The 22,715-nt window shown below is 35.3% G+C and overlaps 1 protein-coding gene across 2 annotated transcripts in view; it reads left to right on the top strand.

Moving 5' to 3' along the window:
• Positions 1–22,715, top strand: part of BOLL (boule homolog, RNA binding protein) — a 62,765-nt gene that overhangs the window by 37,618 nt on the left and 2,432 nt on the right. Inside the window, exon 11 of one of the 2 annotated variants that reach the window (XM_058549512.1) lies at positions 13,966–14,367. The exons of the other annotated variant lie outside the window; for it this stretch is intronic. Coding sequence (XP_058405495.1) covers positions 13,966–13,989 — 24 coding nt within the window. The 3' untranslated portion in view covers positions 13,990–14,367. Of the gene's footprint in view, positions 1–13,965; positions 14,368–22,715 lie in introns of those variants that run through there. 2 annotated transcript variants of the gene reach the window in all.

The raw sequence follows: 22,715 nt of genomic DNA, 5'->3' as shown, positions 1-22,715 counted from the left end.
TTCTAGTTTCATAGCATTATGGTCAGAAAAGATGCTTGATATGATTTCAATCTTCTTAAATTTATTGAGGTTTGCCTTGTTTTCCAACATATGGTCTGTGTTTGAGAATGTTCCATGTGCACTGGAGAACGTGTATTCTGCTGTTTTTGGATGGAGTGTTCTATATGTATATATATATCTATTACATCCATCTGGTTTAGTTTTTTGTTTAATTCTGCTATTTCCTTGTTGACTTTCTAGATGATCTATCCATTGATGTAAGTGGGGTGTTGAGTCCCCTACTATTGTGTTGCTGTTAATATCTCCTTTTAGGTCAGTTAATAGTTGCTTTATATACTTTGGTGCTCCTGTGTTAAGTGCTCATATATTTATAAGTGTTATGTCCTCTTGGTGGAGTGTCCCTTTTATCATTATATACTGACCCTCTTTGTCTCTCATTGCCTTTTCTATCTTGAAATCTACTTTGTCCGACATAAGTGTGGCAACACCTCCTTTCTTCTCTTTGCCATTAGCTTGGAGTATTGTCTTCCATCCCTTCACTCTGAGCCTCTATTTGTCTTTAGAACTGAGGTGTGTTTCCTGGAGGCAGCAGGTTGTTGGGTCTTGGTTTTTAATCCATCCAGCCACTCTGTGTCTTTTGATTGGAGAATTCAATGCATTTACATTTAGAATGATTATTGACATATGAGGGCTTAATGATGCCATTTTATCACTTATTTTCTGGTTGTTCTGTATTTCCCTGGTTTCTTGTCCCATGTGTTTTGGACTGCCAGTTCAGTTTGGTGGTTCTCTGTGATGGTTTTCTCAGTTTTCTCTTTATTAATCATTTGTGGCTCTGTTCTGATTTTTTTTTTAGTGGTTACCATGAGGTTTGTATAAAAGATCTCATAGATGAGATAGTCCATTTTCTGATACCCACTTGTTTCCTTAGTCTAAGCCAGTTCCATCCCTTTCCTCATCCCCATCTAAGTTGTTGTCACAACTTATCCCATTTTGTGGTTAAAATGAAGTGATTATAGTTATTCTTGATGTTTTCCTTCCCTTTATCTTTAATGTTATAATTGAGTGTTTCCTGACCTGTTCTGATAGAGAGCTGCAATTTTCTGATTTTGTCTGCCTGTTTATCTCCTGGCTCAAGGCTTTGTAAACCCATTCTTTTTTTTTTTTTTTTTTTCCCAGGAATGAGGGCCTTCTGCATTATTTCTTGTAGAGAGGGGTCTTGTGGTGATGAACTCCCTCCACTTTTGTTTATCTGGGAAAGTTTTTGTTTCTCCATCATATCTGAAGGATATTTTCTCTGGATAGTGTATTCTTGGCTGAAAATTTTTGTCTTTCAGAATTTTGAATATATCATTCCACTCTCTCCTAGCCTGTAAGTTTTCTGCTGAGAAATCTGGTGAAAGTCTGATAGGGGTTCCTTTGTAGGTTATTTTCTTCTGCCTTGCTGCCCTTAGTATTTTTTCTTTGTCATTGTCTTTTGTCAGTTTTACTAATATATGCCTTGGAGAAGACCTTTTTACATTGATGTAATTAGGAATTCTATTAGCTCCTTTTGCTTGTAATTCCAGCTCCTTCCCCAGGTTTGGGACGTTCTCAGCTATTATTTCTTTGAACAAGCTCTCTGCTCCTTTCTCCCACTTTTCTCCCTCTGGAATACTTATAATTCTTATGTTGCATTTCCTAATTGAGTTGGATGTTTCTTTGAGAATTTCTTCATTTCTTTTTAGTCTTAGTTCTCTCTCCTCCTCCACCTGAAACATTTCTACATTTCTGTCCTCTAAATTGCCAATTCTGTCCTCCATAAAATCAGCTCTGTTATTTAGGGACTCCAGATTTTTCTTTATCTCATTCATTGTGTTTTTCATCACCAACATTTCTGATTGGTTTTCTTTATAGTTTCAATGTCTTTTGTGTAGAATTCTCTCTGTTCATTAATTTTATTCCTGATTTCATTGAACTATCTTTGAGTTTTCTTTGAGTTTTTTTGTGATAGCTATTTTGAATTCTCTGTCATTTAGATTATAAATTTCTGTGCCTTCAGGATTGATTTCTTTTTTTTTTTTTTGTGAGGAAGATCTGCCCTGAGCTAACATCCATGCTGATCCTCCTCTTTTTTCTGAGGAAGACCAGCTCTGAGCTAACATCTATTGCCAATCCTCCTGGTTTTTTTCCCCCAAAGCCCCAGTAGATAGTTATATATCATAGTTGCACATCCTTCTAGTCACTGTATGTGGGACACGGCCTCAGCATGGCCGGAGAAGCGGTGCATCGGTGCGCGCCTGGGATGCGAACCCGGGCCACCAGTAGCGGAGCGTGTGCGCTTAACTGCTAAGCCACGGGGCCGGCCTCAGGATTGATTTCTGTGTGTTTGTCTTTTTCCTTCTAGTCTGGAGTATTAATATAATTCTTCATACTATTTGGTGGGATGGATTTGTGCTTTGGCATAGTAATAGTATCTGGTCGCAGATTCTACCTGCTGCCACTTCGCGGTGGGGCAGGAGCTGTGTGTTCCAAGCCTGCCACGATCTCTGTCAGTTGTCCCTGTCTGAACCTGGACCACTCCTTGGGACTGCAGCAGCACCGTGAGTTCTCCCACCAAATGGGAAAGCAATCATGCAGGTACTCAGGGCTGCCACCACCTGATCCTACAGTCCCGCCGACACTCGCTCCCACCTTTGGGGCCACGCTTGTACTATGGGTGTTCACAGCAGCTGGGAATTCATTCATCCAGGTGCGCAGATCCGCCACCACCTCTTCCTAGGTTGCACATGCTGTTGTGCTTGGTGGGCAGGGCCTCCCCACTGGGCTGAGCCTGGGACTGAAGCGGCACCATGGGCTCTCCCAGCGGACGGGAAAGCAGTCATGCAGGGGCTCAGGACTGCTGTCACCTGTTCCCGCAGTCACACCCAGGTACACTCCCACCTTCAGGGCCGCAGCAGTACTATGTGTGCTCCAGCTGTGAGAGCATTCGCACACATGCACAGGCAGCCAGAGAGTGCTCACTTGTCTCTACCAACTCTCCGGCAGTAGTCCATCCACCTTTGGATGTATAGCTGCTAGGGTCTCTCAGACATCCTGTTGTGCTGTGTGAGTATCCTCCATCAAACAATGAATGTCCATTTAGTTGTAGTTGAAAGGGGGAGAGGTAAAGAGAACAGCTCACTCTGCCATGTTGCTGACATTACCTCTGTTTTGTTTTATTTAATTATTGCTGACGTTTACAAACTGAAGAATGGCAGCCCAGGCCACTCTGGCCCGTGGCCTGCTCCAGCCCTGCGGCCACTCTTACCTATTTGCTCTTCGCCCACGTTCTGTATTCTTTTTGAGAATTACTTGTCTCTCTATTCTCGCGTTTTATCTTTCATCATTTCATCTTTCATATTATCTTTTTTTTTGCATTATGAGAGGATTTTTAAAAACTGTATCAAGGGTTTGATTTTCTTAGTGATTACTGGCCCTTAATGGCAAAGATAAATTTAATTCTTTCCATCGTATCAATAATTTCATACATTTTTTTTTCTATGCTGACCAGCAACTATTTCATCTTCCCTGTTTTTCAGTTTCTAATTACTGGGAACATGCAATATATTTTTTTAATTTATTTAATTTCCTCGTATATGTGTTATTTTATATATATATACACATACATATGCTAGTTATCCTTGCCTTCAGTGTAGTGCCATATGTGAAAAATTTTTCATAGGACCCACACAGTGTATACTTTTCTGTTTACTTATCCTTGAATGGAGATCTGTCCGTGATGATACTAAAAGATTGGTTTCATGAGTCCTTGATTCACCTTACTGTCCTCTGTCCCCTCTCTTATATTTATAGTAAGGAGGAGGTTTGATACTCACAGAACCTGTGCACTTTCTAGTGCCTAACTGGGTGAGCTTTTTTTGCTCCTGCTGCCTAGTTCTCTGACCATTGAGTAAAATAATTTATTCCCTAGAATCTGAGGCTACCTATAGTTTGACTCTGTATAGCGCATGAAAACTTATACCTTCCTGTATGCCCGGAGCTACAAAGCACAGGCTTTCCTGTCCCTGCCCTTAGAAAACCATGCTTTCCTTTTGTCCTCCTCTACCCTAAGGTCTTGCTGAATATGAAGGAATTTTCGTCTCTAAATTGCTTTATAAGAAGTGTTAATGATACTGAAATGAGGAAATGGTTAGGAAGTAGATAGTAGTGCAATTTTTTTGTAAAGTAGAGATAGTTACTAATTTTTAGGTGAGTGCATGTTATAGGTCTCTGAGCTAGAAATAATAGACAGTGGTAGTAGGTTAAATCCCTTTCCAATTTACTTTTGAATCATACTGTCTTTCCAAAGGGTAAGGTGTAACAGGCAAATAGCTATGTTTTTCATTCAAGTCCAATCAGTGCTTTAATTAGAAGAAATTCCTCATAGCCTGGCAAGCAGTTAAATGTTATCCTTAATATCAAATGTTTTCGTTAATAGCTAGTATATATTGGAGTTAAATAAAACAAACATTTAACTTAAAAGTGAACTTCAAATTATAATTTCCCCAGTTTCCAGTATCTCAATTAATTATTATAAGAACAAATTTATTGGACACTTATATTAATGCAAAAATGGAAAAACACTCTAAGAAAACAGAAACACTTATAATTCTCCACTTATACCCTTCTTACCTAGGGATTTGATATCGATCTTAAAAGCATAATAGTTCAAGTGCCCAAATATACAAAGATTTTCCTTCCATTCCTTCTGTACTCTAGTTCAATGAGATAATTTTGACATTATGTGATTTTGCTTTATTGACTTGAAACTTGATTCTGTATAAGATGTGACTCTGCTGAATTAGGGAATGATAGCCTTAATTAATCGTATATTAACCTAGTAGTTTCTCTATTGGTCTGCTTTATAATATATGCATCCAATGAGCAGTTTCTGGCAGTCTTTTATAGCAGTTAGACTTGTGCTCTGAGCTCTGAATAAGGTTTCTATTTCATTGATTAGATTTGTTGCTTCAAGATAGTTTTGACATCTGAATTTGCTACTTTGGGATAAATCCAATTTACATCCTTAAAATTATAATCATTAGAGTTTTAAAAATGACTTACATTTATAAAAACAACAGGCTCAAATTCTTCCAAGGAATATTTCCACTTTTTCTTTTTCTTTTAATTTATTTTTTTATTGAGGTAACATTGGTTTATAACATTATATAAATTTTAAGTGTACATCATTATATTTCAATTTCTGTGTAGACTACAGCATGTTCACTACCCAAAGACTTCTATTCCACCTTTCTATTTTAAGAAATATTTTATCTATTTCTATTTTCTATTTCTATAATATTTTATCTATTTCTAAAATATTAAGACTAGCCTATTCTCTGTATTTCTATTTTAAGTCATCAAGGCTTTTGGTATACCAGGGAAAATTTGCATAGGAAGAATAAAGGTTAATGTCTCAAATTTCAATATTTTAATATTAGTCTACTTTAATGCATTTTAGGAAAAAATTGTTTCCTAATGATATATCAACATTTGTGTATTAAGATTTCTGTGTTATAATAGAAATGCACTATAAACAAAAGTAGATAATTTTCCACAGAGTAAAACTGGTATAGTAAAGCATTTCTATGGGGTTCTATAGTTTTAGAAAAGTATAGAAGTAGTTTTGGAGTTTCTGTCCCTGAGTGGGGCACCATTGTCTATTGAGAGCCACCAAATCACTTAAAGAAAAATATTGACTATAAAATACATAGAACATTCCACCTTAAAAAATAAAAGCCAGAAATATAAAACTCTATATGTAGCCCTGTGTTCCAGTTTTGACTTTGAAAGTTTATTAAATTATTCTCTTTTTTTTCTCATCTCTAACAAAAGGGGAATTGTGGGGGTTTTTTTTCCTGTCCCTCCTAACTCAAGCTTCCTATGGTCCTGCATCTCTAAATTAAAAATAAAACATGCCAAATTTCATTGGTTCTGAGATATATATATTTTTTTATATTTCAAAACCTCTGAATCAGGGTATGTTTACAATTGATTGCAATGTTTTTTTAGTTTTGGAAGTGAAACATAAAATAATGGTGTGTCTTACGATCCATCATGTCTCTGATTTGATGAAATCTGATATTACAGTTGTGTGAGACGTGGGCTTTAGAGTAAGCTAGTTAACCGCACCTCATAGCTTTTCAACTCTTCCCTAATCCTTAAATCTTACCTTTGGCAGAACCAAAATATTCCCTAGGATATATCCCATGTGATAACCAGAATTATTATAACCCTTAACAAGACAGCTTAAATGCTGAATCAAAACAAGTCAGTGGTTTTGTTCACCCTTTGGTCTGTTGCATAGTAGAGCAAAGATCAGGATCAAAGGGGTAAAGTTCCTCTTAGCAGCTTTTCTATAGACATGCGAGAAGCAGGTTTCTGATTCCAGTTTTATGCTTATGTGCACAAAGAAAGATATCTATTCATGCCTCTGTTATGATTTATATTTAATGTATGTGTAATTTTTACATGATTAAATTGAAGAGTAAGATAGTTTCTCTGTACAATTTCTGCCATTTTCTACTCACAAATCTAAGACAACGTAGAAAAGTATATGCTCTTAAACTAGAAGAATTAAACTTTAAATTAAGAATGTTAACCTTGGGCCAGCCCCGTGGCTTAGCAGTTAAGTGCAAGTGCTCTGCTACTGGCGGCCTGGGTTCAGATCCTGGGTGTGCACCAACGCACCGCTTCTCTGGCCATGCTGAAGCGGCATCCCACATACAGCAACTATAGAAGGATGTGCAGCTATGACATGCAACTATCTACTGGGCCTTTGGGGAAAAAAAGGAAGAGGGTTGGCAATAGATGTTAGCACAGAGCCGGTCTTCCTCAGCAGAAAGAGGAGGATTGGCATGGATGTTAGCTCAGGGCTGATCTTCCTCACAAAAAATAAAAAATAAAATAATAATGTTAACCTTAACATTCTTTCAAAATTTCTCTTAGTACCACGCCATCCTCTATTGGAATTATTCAAGCAGTACAACTTCAATCATTTGTGTTTAATATCAGTTACTGAAAATAATTAGCACTTACCTAATATGGTGCAGCCTTTTCAGCTATTTCTAGAGAAGTATATTTGGAGAAAATATTAACATCAGAGGAAGTCTGTTTTAGAAGATTTTGATACTGTAATGCACTCTCTATAAATAAAGTTTAGTAATACTCTAGGCTTGGACACTAGGTCACAATTACAGTTTTATTTCATATTTGCAGTACAGTGGTAATAGCTGTGAAGCAGTGCAGTGAGTGGTGATGGGATGAGGGCATATGAAAGAGTAGGGGAATCCTTAAAGTAGACTGTCTTGGTACTGAGTTCCAACCCATGGGATGGGTCAGAAGCATAAATATGAGTGTGAAATAGGTAACTGCCATCATTTAATCATAAAGAGTATGCTTACTTTCCTAAACAAGTACACTGCAAGCAAGATTCATATTACCATCACAACAGTTAATCAATCTGTGCTTCTTTACTAGAGATATAGTCCCATTTCCCTAAAGTGATGATGCAGGAGTTTCACTAAGAAACTAGGTCGTACAGGAATAAGCAGAATTCCCTGCTACGTAGTAAACAGTCAAAATATATTAAATATATACATGGGAGTTTATGGGAACTTTCTGTCCAATTTTTGCTGTGAAACTAAAGCTGCTCTAAAAAATAGTCTCTTAATTTTTTAATTATTAAGGTACCCAGGTTTCAACCCAGAACCTTTAACTATTGATTCTTATGTTTAGTAGTATAGTTAGTTGTGAATGTACCCAGTACTAAAAAGAAAACATTGAAATACTGTCAATAATTATTTCCCACTAGTCCATGACAGCTGTGATAATTATGACAATCTTTTCTTTATACACCTATCTTCTTATAAAGTTAATATAATGCCTTATATTTATATATATTATATATATGCATTATCTATAATATATATTAGATTTATATATTATATAATTGTTGAAAGTTTTTGTTTTTCTGATAAATGACAGTTCATATCACCACACTTTACTTTTTATCTTCTTAACACATTTTAAGTGGTAGTATATCCCAGCTCAATCAGATTCTCTAAAAGAATTAGGGAATTACATTTTTAGTTAATTAAGTTCAGAACTTAGTTGCTGCTCTTAAGAAAATATGTAGACCTGAATCTTATTGCCTTTGGTTTTCCTGAAATGTTGAAATCAAATCTAAGATTGCCTTAAGATAGCCAAACTGAATATTATGTCACTTTTTATACTTGAAATGTAAATAGTAATGGGATGCAAGATGGGATCCATTTGCCATCATGAGTACCTTTGCAGCAAAAAGAGTGACATACTGATTCTTTTCTATTTTTCCTGAGGAAGATTCACCCTGAGCTAACATCTGTTGCCAATCTTCCTCTTTTTGCTTGAGGACGGTTCGCCCTGAGCTCACATCTGTGCCAGTCTTCCTCTATTTTGTGTGTGGGTCACTGCCCAAGCATGGCAGCTGACGAGCAGTGTAGGTCCACACCTGGGAACCGAACCCAGACCACTGAAGCAGAACACACTGAATTCAGCCACTAGGCCACAGGGCCGGCCCCAAGAGTGACATACTGATTCTTACTGGTGTTATAGCATAATCTCCATTCCAATCATTTACATTTAATCTTTGAGTTCAAGGAAAAGAGATACTAAGATCCTGCGTTGAGGGTTGTTTTTTTTTTAAATAATTTTATTTATTTATTTATTTTTTCCCCCAAAGCCCCAGTAGATGGTTGTATGTCATAGCTGCACATCCTTCTAGTTGCTGTATGTGGGACGCGGCCTCAGCATGGCTGGAGAAGTGGTGCGTCGATGCATGCCCAGGATCCGAACCCGGGCCGCCAGCACCGGAGCGCACGCACTTAACCACTAAGCCACGGGGCCAGCCCTGCATTGAGTTTTAAAGTGAATCTGGTCCAAAGACCCCCTCCTAAAGAGTCTGTGGATATAAGTATATTATAATATAATTTGTTTCCCTTATAATTCTGTGTATTTTATTTTATATATTTAAAAACATTATTCTGAGAAGGAGTCCATAGGCATCAGTAGACTGCCAAAGGAGTCCATGGCACACAGGCACAAAAATAGTTACCCTCTTGCAACTATTTATGAAGACCTCTGTTGTACCTGTAATAAACATATAGAAAAAGCAAAAGTTAAGAATAAAAAAAAACCAGTTACCCTCTATGTTAGAGTCTCTTTAGTTCACTTGTAACATAAATTTTTACAAGGAAGAATGTCTTTAGCTACATGTTCCTAATTCTGGGAGCTTTTTAGTCTTCCATACAGGTTGAGGTTATTCAAACTAGATAAGCGATGACATAGGAAGCAAGTTGATGAGGAATAATACCAACCAGATATTATAAATACAGTTTACCACATTAAGTAAACACAGCTTTCTACAAGAAACATTATAACAAATGTAATTTTCTATAAAAAAAAAAACACTAATAGTCTCAATGTGAAAAAGCCAAGGGCTTGGAAGTACTAAATTTTTCAATATTACAGGAAAGATCTTTGTGCTTTTGTGAAGACTTAAAAACTCAACTTTCTGGGGCCGGTGGGGTGGCGTAGTGGTTAAGTTTGCATGCTCTGCTTTGGCGGCCCTGGGTTTACAGGTTCGGATCCCAGGTGTGGACCTACGCACCTCTTATCAAGCCACGCTGTGGCGGCGTCCCATATAATGTAAAGGGAGGGGCTGGCCCCGTGGCTTAGCAGTTAAGTGCGCGCGCTCCGCTACTGGCGGCCTGGGTTCGGATCCCGGGCGCGCACCGACGCACTGCTTCTCCGGCCATGGTGAGGCCGCGTCCCACATACAGCAACTAGAAGGATGTGCAACTGTGACATACAACTATCTGCTGGGGCTTTGGGGAGAAAAAGGAGGAGGATTGGCAGTGGATGTTAGCTCAGAGCCAGTCTTCCTCAGCAAAAAGAGGAGGATTAGCATGGATGTTAGCTCAGGGCTGATCTTCCTCACAAAAAAAAAAAAAATTAAAAAAAAAATTAAAGTAGAGGGAGATGGGCACAGATGTTAGCCCAGGTCCAATCTTCCTCAGCAAAAAGAGGAGGATTGGCAACAGATGTTAGCTCAGGGCTAATCTTCCTCACAAAAAAAAAAAAAAAAAACTTAACTTTCTGGAGCAAGCCTGGTGGCATAGTGGTTAAGTTCACGCACTCCACTTTGGCAGCCCGGGGTTCGCAGGTTTGGATCCCAGGCTTGGACCTACGCACCGCTTATCAAGCCATCCTGTGGTAGGCATCCCATATACAGTAGAGGAAGATGGGCACGGATGTTAGCTTGGGGCTAATCTTCCTCACAGAAAAATTTAAAAAACCCACAACTTTCTGATGGTAAAACATAGAATAAGTATAGATTTAACTTAAACATTATGGTAACTAGTGTACAAATACTTACCTTCTTATATAACTAAACATATACCTAGTTAATCCTGTTCTTTGTAGTCAAAAAGCATTAGTATCAGTAGCTTCTTAGTTTCTCTCAAGATTTCTATTAAACTTGTAGTTTCTGATTTTGACGTTCATTTAATCAAGGTGAGTCCAATATATTTAAGGCTGGTAATAATTATTTCCACAATATAGAGTATATACACTCTTTGAATTTAAGGCATCTTATTAAGGTTTTCTTTCCTAGATTTTCAGAAGTTCTCAGCCTGAAAATTTCTTTCTAGCCTGAGTAGGTTAAACCAGGGGTCAACAAACTTTCTGTAAAGAGCCCATTAGTAAATATTTTAAGCTTTGCAAGCCACGCAGTCTCTATCTTAACTATTCGACACTGCTGTTGTAGTGTGAAAATGACCATAGATAAAATAGAAACAATGAGTGTGACTGTGTTCCAGTCAAACTTTATTTACTAAAACAAATGACGGGCCAGATTTGGCCTACAGGACGTAGTTTCATGACCCTTGAATTAACCTATTGTCAAGTTCATGTATCCTCTTAAAGTATAATGTGAAATATAGTACAAATGCTTTAGTTATATTTTCACTTTTAATTATTTTTTCATAAAATTTATTTTTTTATAAAATTTAATTATTTTTTTATTGAAGTGTAATTGATATACAATATCCTGTTAGTTTCAGGTGTATATCATAGTGATTGGATATTTTTATACATTACAAAATGATCCCCACAATAAGTTTAGTTACCATCTGTCACCATACAAAGTTATTGCAATATTATTGACTATATTCCCTTTTTAATCTTTTAATCTAACATGGATTATTGACTCTTAGCCTCTGGACTGCTTTAATATTTACATTTGCCATAAGTTCTTACCGGCCAAGATACTTAATTAATGTGGGGGGAAGTGTGGCTAAAGATAATTTGAGATATTTATTAATTACTGTGTAAGGATAGGTATTAGTTTATACAGTATTCTAAGTAAATTTTATACTTCTTTTATGGGGGAAATCTGTCTTACTGTGTGGTACATTTTATTTGCATATCCAGTTATGTGTTTTCATTCTTAGTTTGAGCACTTACTTTCCTTGCATTCTGAGTCTGTCATTCCCTCTAATTGAACATTTTTTCTCCTTTTACTCAATCTTTTTTCTTTTCCCTTAGACTACTTGGATGAGTATCTTCACAACATAAGATTCAACTCATCAAATCTTAATCCCTTACAGAATTGTTTTCTAAACTTTTTTTGGGTAACATCTTCCCCCATTTTGAGGATACATCATAACAAGCAGTAGGATTTTATATTCCACACTTCACTAATATTTTAAAATTATCTGTTTTGGAAAGACATGAGGGAGGAGTATAGGGTTATCTTTTTCATTCCATATGAAATTATTGTTCTTTTAGTGTTGAGATCTATTCAAACTACTTATCTAAGATTTATTGCCAAGATTTGATGACTTCTTATTAGCCAAATCCCAAGGGTTTGTCGTAGTTCTTGTCCTCTTAGGTTCTTTTTAATTTAATTCTACTGTCAACTAGCCTGTGCTCAAATTTTAATTTTCAGATGTGGCTCTCTTTCCTTGCATTAAGTTTGATCTTTCGGTGTCTTTTTCAGAAATATATTTCTTCCTCTTTTACCAGCTACTAATCATGGCACGATTCTCTTTGCCCTCTAAATTGTCTTCTAAGGGAGTTTCCAGTTTTCTGCATTTTAGTAGTGTTTAAAAGTGAATCTGACCCTAGTGCTTTGATTCTCTTCCTAATTTAACCCTAGAACAACACTTGGATGGATGGTCACTACCTTCTCAAATTGAAACTCACGAATACACAATTTCTTACATTTATTTTCAGAATCCTCACCTCTTATGTGTTACTTTGCCCATCTTCCTTTTCACCTAAAATCAAAACAATACCAGTGATTTTTCTGACCTCTTGTCTTTGTGTCCCTTTTTCAGCTAACTTGCTAAGAATAATATATTTATTTCTCTTTCCACTGCCAAATACCTTTCCTAAGCTCTATTATTGCCTAACCAGTTTACTGTATATTTCTTCAAGATGTCACTGTCTTCAGTTTCCACCCTTTAGTCATACATAAATCTGAATTTAGTTTTTTTAATCTGAAGTTAGTTTTTTTCCCTCTTATGAATCTCATCAGCTCTTATACATCCTTACCAAATTCTTTACCATTAAATATTCTCCCTTCGGTTTTCACATACTTACCAACCTAAATTATTCATATACAACTATTTATGTTGCTTTTCTTTGAGCTATAATAATGAAGCAAGCTCTGCTCCTGTTCTGTCTAGGCATATTGAGCCTTCAACAAAGCAATTCCACATACATGGAATAGTTTAACTTCACTTATCTATTTTTCCTTAGAGAACCAGAGCATATTGCCAATAAGCTATGAGTAGTTGACTAGGCATGAATAGCTGTATATTACCACAGTAGATTTCATTCGTTTACCAAATATTTATTGAGCATCTACCATGTGCAACCCAATATTCTAGACACTGAGAATACATCAATGAACAATAAGTGGTATTGGGCAGTATTGAACAGGCCAGAGAAATCCAGGCCAGTCTATAGAGTTTAGCAAACCAGACAACACTGGTTTGTCTGTCACCAACACTGTCATGCTTTCACTAGCATGGTAACCACTAGCCCCATGAGACTAGTTAATTTCAATTTTAAATTAATTAAAATGAAATTAAATTTAAAATTTGGTTCCTCAGTAGCAACTAGCCACATTTCAAGTGCTAAATAGCCCCACGTGGGCTACCATATTTGGCAGTGTAGATATAGAACTTTTCCATCAACATAGAAAGTTCTATCAGACAGTACTTCTGTACAGATATTGAACAAATATGGAGAATTTTGAGCCTATCCAAAACTACAAGTATGTCATAGGACAGCTTGGTTCCCTAAATTAGGAGCTGGCTTACACCCAAAGTGCCGAAAAGGTAATAGCAACTTGGTTGTTTCTTTGACCCAAACTAATCTTAACACACACACAAAAATCTCAGGATGACACAGATATATGGAATTACTCGGTATTATATGGCATCAGTACCTATATGCCTGTCCTACCAATGCCAACTTGAAGGGTACTTTTTGGGTTTTGGACAACTTTCTAAATAGCCTTCTGCCAAATTCCACTTCCCTTTTAAAAACATATTTTTAAAACCCACCAATAATATTTTCAAAAATAGAAGGAATGTTATAACTCGTTTCTGTGTTGCCTGTTCCCCATTTTTATATACTAAACATTTATACTGTGACACTAGACTAGAGATTGTCTAAAATAGATTGTAAGCTCTCAGAGAGCAGGAAGCTCTGGACCCCTCCTAATCTCTAGCCTCTCACTTCATAATACTCTAATCTAATATAATTAGTACCACATGTTCTGCAAGTATTTAGTAAATGTTTATTGATATCCTACGCTCATCTACTCTAACTTACTCTTTTTTTTCCCATTCAGTCTTTCTGATCTATATTTTCTTTCTCTTTACTTAACAGACACTGTGGAGCATTCATTATTAAGACAACTGGGCAGCTCTAGTCCAGCTCAACTGATTTCTTGTCCAATGATCCTTGTGTGGCCGAGATCCAGCTTCAACGAACCGGCTAGAAGCTGCCCGTTGTGAAACTTAGGGTTAGTTAATACCTCACTATATTTATTCCACTATAAGCTGTCTAAATTTGATGAAATTTGCTTTTTCAGCTGTTATACAAAATTATTTAGGTAGATGTGGCATGTTGGTGTTTTTATGTGTTTATCTAACTGTAGTAACATTTTATACAACATGTTTTATCCATTCCGTAAATAATAACCACCTTGGGAATAGTGAGGTGTCTTTCATTTTCTCTGCTTTGTGTTATTTTTCTTCTCAACCTTTTAGAAGTTATGTTTCATATTCTTTGCTGTTTATTTTAATATTTAGGATAAAAGTCATTCCTAATTCTAAAAGAATTTTTAATACTTTCATGCCTTTTAGCATATAGTATATTTAATCTTAATGATTCAGTTCTACTACTTTGCTATTTTGTCATTTAATATGCTTTTGTCTAATTTTTTGTTTATTGTTACTGCTACTCTTTAATTTTGCTTCTGCCACAGTTTTCAGAATTTGAATACTATTTATACTGCTTTTTTTTATAACATTTTCCAAATATTAGAAATACCATCAACATGATCAATATTCTTGCCTTTTCATGTGATTAATTTCACTATATTAAATTTTTTCTCTAATATTTGAGATAATACTGCAGCAGCCTTCCTATAACATAAGCCATTTGGTACCAAATTTTATATAATTTGGATCACCTAGAATTGTTTCGATAAAAGAAGGGCTCACTTCTGACATGATCATTGACTGATATTTACTGACTGATATTCCACTGTATTTTAGTGTTCTTTGAATGCTTTAATCTTTTGACCTTTTATTCTTATACGTTACCAATATATTACATGTTATTAATTTTAAAAAGGACAAGTAATTGTTTTAATAAATAGCAAAACTACTTCTTACACCAAAGAAAAACTTTAAATTCTGATTCTAAAACCAATTCTTATTATAAAGTTGGAAAATAGGTGAGGAGGAAAAGCCATTGTTCAAAAGTTACAGAACAAATCCTAAGTGTTTTTATCACCGAAATTTCTGTAGTAGTATAAAAAAGTCCTTCTTACATTGATTTGCAGTTCTCTCACTGACTTCCTGATTTTAGGAGAGAAGGAGAAAAGCCGTAAATATCAGCATTACCCTAATAAATCTATCTGTGTCCTCTCCTGTTCCATCCCCAAATGTATTCCATGATCAGCAGCAGCAGTAGCAACAAAAATAATAGGACATAGACCTCAAAGTTTTTCCTAGTGAGTCGAATAGGGTGTTTCTTTTGGAACCATAATGAATATGTTTGCCAGTCAAATGGTTTCAGGAGAACAATAGGACCATATGAATATAAACTAGCATACAAGGACCTCATGTACATTAATATTCTCAGTTCTCAGAAATATAAATAGATGAGTAAGTCCCACAATGAAATTTCAAAAGTTTTTCTTCTGTAAGTAAAAATTATTAACCATTGATGTTAGAGATCTTCTTTTGATAGCACTGTCCTTGATGACAAAAAAAGTTGTTGTGATTTTCAAAATGTTAAACATGATGCTAAACAAATCCTGGACTGTTAATAAAAATTAATAATGTATTATTGGATAAGGGATTTTGATAATAATTGATACCCAAGTGTGTTTCTTCTGCACAGCCTTAGAGATTATATGCATAAACACGTATATGTACACACACACACAAATTATATGCATACACACATAGACGCATATATCCACACATATATAATTCATACATATACACTTTCTTAGAATTTAGCTTTATTTTGAGACGCTAATCAAAACGGTGGAATTTATTGTCAACCTGAATACATGGAGGACAGCATCAACCTTCTTCATGGCATAACTTCGTAGCCCAAACATTTTACTTCTAAAAACAGACAGATTTGGAGGATGAAAATTCTCCTTACATATACTAAGTAAAGCCCATTTTATTTTTTTCTTTCTTGTAGTATATCTTCTAGAGATAAATTTGAGAAGTAAGTTTTTACTTACTTAGTACCCATTTTGAAAGGCCAATCTGGAAACATCTGAAATTCACTCTGTGTTAGAGTGAAATGGATAGTACAAATATTAGTACATTTACCAAAATCACAAGGTAATAACTTTGCAACTGTTTCCCAAAATCTTTAATACAATCGAAATAGAAAGATGGTAGCTTGTCAAAAGATAAAGGATCCTGGGGCCGGCCCGCTGGTGTAGTGGTTAAGTTCGCACACTCCGCTTCTGTGGCCTGGGTTTCGCAGGTGCAGATCCCAGACACGGTCCTATGCACCACTTATCAAGCCATGCTGTGGCAGGCATCCCACATATAAAGTAGAGGAAGATGGGCACGGATGTTAGCTCAGGGCCAATCTTCCTCAGCAAAAAGAGGAGGATTGGCAGCAGATATTAGCTCAGGGCTAATCTTCCTCACCAAAAAAAAAAAAAAAAGATAAAGGATCTTGGAAAATTAAGACTAACTTCCTCTGTCAGCTGATTTCAGAAGGATGGCTTAGAATAAAGAGGTATGATTTAGTTAAAAACATTGCTTTATACTGCCAATAATGGCAGTACAGTATTTTCAAACAAATTTATACATAGTAACTCCCACATGTAGGAGTGTGTTTCCTGGATATGCTATATTTAACTATAAAATGAAGAATTGGAGTCACATACACAAAAATTCTTTGTATCTTTCCCAGAAGTAGTGCTTGGATAATATTAAAATATAGAACCAAAGGACTAGAAAAGACTTTAGGAACGCATCCAATCCAACTTTGATATCATGCATCAACATGCCCTATTGTTATAACAGTAAATTGCTGGTCCTAGACCTATACTTTGACTAAAATTTATTCTGAAATCTCTACAGACTTAAAAGAGGAAAAGGGCAAAATTTTATCCAAAAGATGGATGTAATATTCATAACTGATGCTGTTTCTTTTAACTCTATTCATTGTTTTTATTCTTGTGCATAAATTCCTAAAAATGTGCTATCAGCTTCTGTCCTTCCATGTTGAGTACCACGTTCTGATTAGCAGCTACAGTTATTGCTGTTTGTTGGACCTCCTGTAGGTGTTTGTGTCTCTTTGCTTTTATGTATTGCATAAATTTGCTAATATTTTATGCATTCTCCTGGTTCCTCTCAGAAATCAAGTGCCATTCAAGATCACTTGTTTTATTTCACATTGTCATTATTTTATTTCTTCTTTCCATATGACATAATCCTTCAGTTTTCTATATACTAATTTCATGGTTATCTCAATGTTACCTACTTTCTGACCTGTCAGATCGCCAAATATAAAATAGCAGGCATAGATTTCAAACTAATGAACTAACTGATTGAGGATTCCAGTTTTATCATTCTTTTTAGGCATGCTGCTTAAAATATTATCAATATAATGCCAAGCCTGAATGTATTGAAGTGAAGATACACAGTAACAGGCCAAATAGTCATTAACACATTTTATTTAGGCCAGTGAGTGAGTGATGTTGATATCTGACTTATTTTTAAAACATGCAGTTTAAAATTTTTCCGCTTACTGATTTGTCAGTTTTCCTCATTTGATATGTATTTCATAGTTAAAAAGTGCCAATACTTGATTATTTACTGATATTTTGATGCATAATTTTCTTAGTGAAGCTAGTATGTTAACCTCAGTTTTGCATTTCTGTCAAGGTGTGCACCCACAAGTAATTGTCATGTAGTATTTCTCTAAAGGTAATTGGAGTCATAAACATCTTGGTGTACTTCTTCCCTTTGAAAAACAGGGATGTGAGAAGGTGCCTTTCTGTATTTAAAGACTAAAGCCTTTTCCTTTGTCGCCTGCTAAGAATCTTTTCCTCACGTGAGCCCTTTCACTTCCTGGGGTTTTTTCCTTATCATTTGGAGGGTCCTAGATCTCACACTCCTTTGGGATGTACCTACAAGATTCCAGTATGCTCTTAGGCCTAAAGAGATAATTTCTAATAAGAAAGTCCTTTGATTAGACTCTGACTTTTTTCTTCATTTTTTCCTTCGTGGAATACAGAGGATAAAATACAGCTCCAAGAGCTTTTCTTTCCTGGGGAAAGTAACGCTTTTGAGGGGCTGGTAGTTTTGGGTTGTTATTTTGTTTTATAAGGAGAGTCAAGTTTCTGCTCTAAAGTATAGAGACTTCAAAGTAAATGTCTCAAAGTTCTTAGCATTTATTTTCCTCCCATTATTTACCATCAACCAGCTTTGTGGCATTCTCTCTAGATCTTTGTCTTTGATAGGTTTCAGTGCTTAAAAAAGCACTTTTCCCTTTGGAAAATTCCAAGCTAAAAATCAAACTATATTATTCCTGTCCCATGAATTCCCTAAGCCTACCAGTTGTCTTTTTTCAATATGGGAAGAATTCCCTGTCTATTCACCTGAATATCTCCTTTCCAACTTGGTTTCCAAGTACGATATCCTTATTGTTTGATCAATAAAAAGAATGTATGCTGTCAGTATGCTGGCAAAGAGAAAGACCTCCCTCCATCTGGCTTTCCCCTCTTCTGGCTATAAGCATTCTGAGGGACCTCTATTTTCTATTTTGGATAGAATTTCTCCAAATTTTGAGAGACCCTGAGTCTTTTCTTATCTACCCAATTCAATTAACTTGCTTTGACTGAAAATGATAGAGCTTAAGGATATTTACTATGTAGCCATTCTTTATGCATTGTCATCTCTGCTTTCATTTTCAAATATGGCTCTAAACTGAAAGAAATGCAGTCAAGCATACTTAATTTTGGAAGTTTTGTCCAATTCCACCCATATTACCAATGATATTTAAATTCATAGGATATTCCCACAAACGATATCTATATTGGGCTACATATATAATCTAATAATCCTAACTTGAATTCTAGATTTTGGGAATAAAAGCAAGGGAGAAAAAAGGATCTTTCCCCACTTCACCTTCCTTAAGAATAGGGTTAAAGAGAATTCCCTGTTAACCGAAACACTTTGGTAGAATTTCCAACAGTATAATGTAACATGAAAAAATTCAGGCAATGTGGGGAAAGATGTTTTGGCTTAAGGAATTCAGCTTAAAAGCAGCTAATTCATACTTGACCGTGTCATTCTTGGTTTTTACAGCTTCTTTCCTTCTTCCATTTCTGAACTCATTGGTACTCTTAAAGCTCTACGTTTTTCACAATGGCTCCTAATAGTAATAGAGTGAGCATTTTGGAAGTATGAAAATAAAGAACCAGGATAGCTTTTGCTTGAACATGGAATGTTATCCTTTTAATCCTCAATTTCTTTTGCTTTTTACATATTGTAAATATCATAAAAGGAAAATTTTAAAGGTGATAATCAGGCACAGTTACCTTTGTGTCTAATTCCTGAAGATAAGATGCAACTGGAAAGCATATGTTAGTTAATACACATCTTTTTTTGTACATCTATAGCTTATTCTTGATTTCAAAAAGGCTGTCCAGTTTCCTCAAAGAAATTCATAGGTGCAATCCTAGATAATAATGTAATACAGACATTTTGTATTGGACTTTAGCAGATTTGTATTTTTGAAGTTAAAAACTTCTTTTAAAGATTCTAACTCTGATTTAGGATATAAACCTAACACTGTACCATTCATTTAATCTATTCACTTGCTTCTTGAAAATTACTTTCTAAATCATCATCACCTTTGCTTAAGTTTTATATACCCGTTACAGAGAATTCAGCTTTCCTTATTTTCTTCTAAATGATGAATTATTTGGGAAAGTATCCAAAATTTATTCTAAAGATCATTTCTTCATATAAATTATCCAGTTGGTCTACTTTTATTAAACATCCTTCAAACCAAACATCTTTTATATGCTCTAGGTAAAGGTAACCAACAATATAGTTTTCACTGACATGATTTAATCTCAGGTCATGCAATTTCAAAAAAATCTAGTCTCTGTTGTTAATAAAGTACAGTTCCTTCTATTATAGTAAGACAAGCTTGCAGTTAGGGTCTGTCTGAATAAGATCATGTTTAAGAATGTGACTATGTCTTTTCTCAAAGATAATTACATTCTCAGAGACTTGCCAAGTTCCAATATGAATATTAGCTTAACTTTCTCTGAAATATGATTATCTGGATTCAGAATTAAGAGTCCTTGTTCTCTAGCACATATTTGCTCTTGAATCTCACTCCCACCTTCATTGATGAGCAGCAGACACACTTGATTTGATTATCTTTATAGAAACCTAGGCCTTTTACCTATAGACAAGGTCCTCTGATGTTCTTATCATACCAAGTTCTGCTTTCACTTCTGCTCCTTGTAATAGTCAGAAAGTTCTTGACTTTGCTGATCTCTGTTTCAAGTTCTTCTCATATGTAGAAATGATACATTTATCATGCAAATCAAGATACTTGAGAGTGAAAGGGGGCACCAAAAATAATTAAAATAATATAATTTTTGAAATATGTACTTATTGACCAACAAAGAAGTTTATCCTATTAATATACCTATAAAATCATTCTATTCAGAGACTATTTTTCAACATTGAAATTCCAATAATAGGCATAAACCTAGACCGTCCCAGGTAAATTGGGATGTAGGTAACTCTATTAATATATTATAAAATGAATAAACATTAAACTGGTATAGTTTAGTATAGTATAAAAGGCTTTTCAAAAAGTATAGTCTGAAAGGCATTAAACCATAAAAGATAGGCCTGAACTCCTCTATTACTTTATGGTTTAACCATAAACCCTTTAACCCTTGAAGCTTTATCGTTTCTGGTTTAGCCATTGACACAGCTATATAAATAAACTGAATTATGTTTAGGTATAAGCCTGTTTCCCTATGTTATAAACATGAAATCATGGAATCATATACCTTAAGGACTAAAGAAGCTACAACTGTGGAATCATCTTAAGATATTAGTCTTAAAATATTGGTAGCTTAACCTGTGTAACTAAATTTGCTGTATAATTACTAGGTTGTTCTAAAGAAAAGTTAAGTCATTAAAGATTGTTTAAAGTCCGTGATAATATTTCTTATAAAAATTGTATTAATTTGTTGATGTTGATGATAATCTTCTATAAAATCATGCTTAGAATATCACGTTTTGTATACTATATTATTCCAAGGTAAGAATAATACCTTAGGGGCCGGCCCTGTGGTTTAGTGGTTAAGTGTGCACGCTCCGCTACTAGCAGCCCAGATTTGGATCCCAGGCGCGCAACAACGCACCGGTTGTCTGGCCATGCTGAGGCCGTGTCCCACATACAGCAACTAGAAGGATGTGCAACTATGACACACAACTATCTCCTGGGGCTTTGGGGGGAAAAAAGGAGGAGGATTGGCAATAGATGTTAGCTCAGAGCCAGTCTTCCTCAGCAAAAAGAGGAGGATTAGCACGGATGTTAGCTCAGGGCTGATCTTCCTCACAAAAAAAAAAAAAAAGAATAATACCTTATATTTATATAGCATCTTACAGTTTACGAGCACTTCACATACATTATCTCATTTCATCCACTCAGTATTTTTTTGAGGTAATCAGGCAACGTTTTATAAGAGAAGAGAGGCTTAGAAAGGTTAAGAGAATTTCCCAAGATGACATTACTATTAAGTGGTAAAACCCAGACCTTCTGATTACTAATAAATTGTCACCTGTAAGGAAGCAAGTCATTTCTGGGGAGTGGAGGGTTGAGAGGGGAAGATCCTTAGAGACACCGTACTTTTCAGAAATAATTTTTGTCTCATCCAAGAGTTATGGACCATCTTTTGTTAAATCACTAAAATTAAATCTTACACAAATTAAATCTTAGACACAAATAAAATGTCTATTCTGATCCCTTAAGCATCTGGAAATCAGGATCAGAAAATATTTCAATTTTAAAATAAACAAATTATGATAATCATGAAACTGTTTAATCATGCTTTTATCAAGTAACCTAAGTATGAACAGTTTCCTAACCAAAATAGTGGAAATAAAATTACCCTAGAATTTAATTTTTACATTATTAGTCAAAAATTTTCTTTAAAAGTGTTGTGCAGTTCATCATTTTGGAAAATAAGGAACACGAGGTGAGAAGAAAGGCTTTCTAAATTATCTCCCCAAAATTTTAATCCCTCTGATAGCAAAAGATATCTACAGGTAGTGCCATCTACTCTTTATATTTTGGGAACATGGCACATTTTTATGTGTTTTTTGAAAGCATCAAGTCCACCAACAAAAGCCAATGAATCTTTGGTTGCTTTTCTTCTTTCTTCCCATTCTTCTTGTTAATAATTGCAATATAGGCAATTATCAGTCTTTGTATGGACCTTCCATGTAGTATTTTCTGTTTCGGAAACGGTTATTCTAGTTTAGTTTTCTTTTTTACACCCTAATGACAAGTGCCAAACTCATGCCATTTTTTATATTGATAAAATGTGTATGGTGCTAAGATAAATGGATCATTATCATAATTGCCTACTGAAGTCCCCTTAGCTCAAAAATTGTAACAGTGCCTAAGGTTATATATAGCCTGATGTCATTGGAGTGAATTTTCTCACAACACTGATTTTGATAACTATCTTTAACTTACATTACAATACTCCATAAATGTTTGTTTTCTGGTTAGAAGACTTTTATAATTTCACAAAGTATCTTGGAGTGATATAAATAAACTCTCTGTGTAATTGCACAATTTAAAACATTTTTAACCATAGA

This window comes from Diceros bicornis, chromosome 10 (assembly GCF_020826845.1).
Source record: "Diceros bicornis minor isolate mBicDic1 chromosome 10, mDicBic1.mat.cur, whole genome shotgun sequence".
Taxonomy (NCBI): Eukaryota; Metazoa; Chordata; class Mammalia; order Perissodactyla; family Rhinocerotidae; genus Diceros; species Diceros bicornis.
This window is presented reverse-complemented; position numbering and strand designations above follow the sequence as displayed.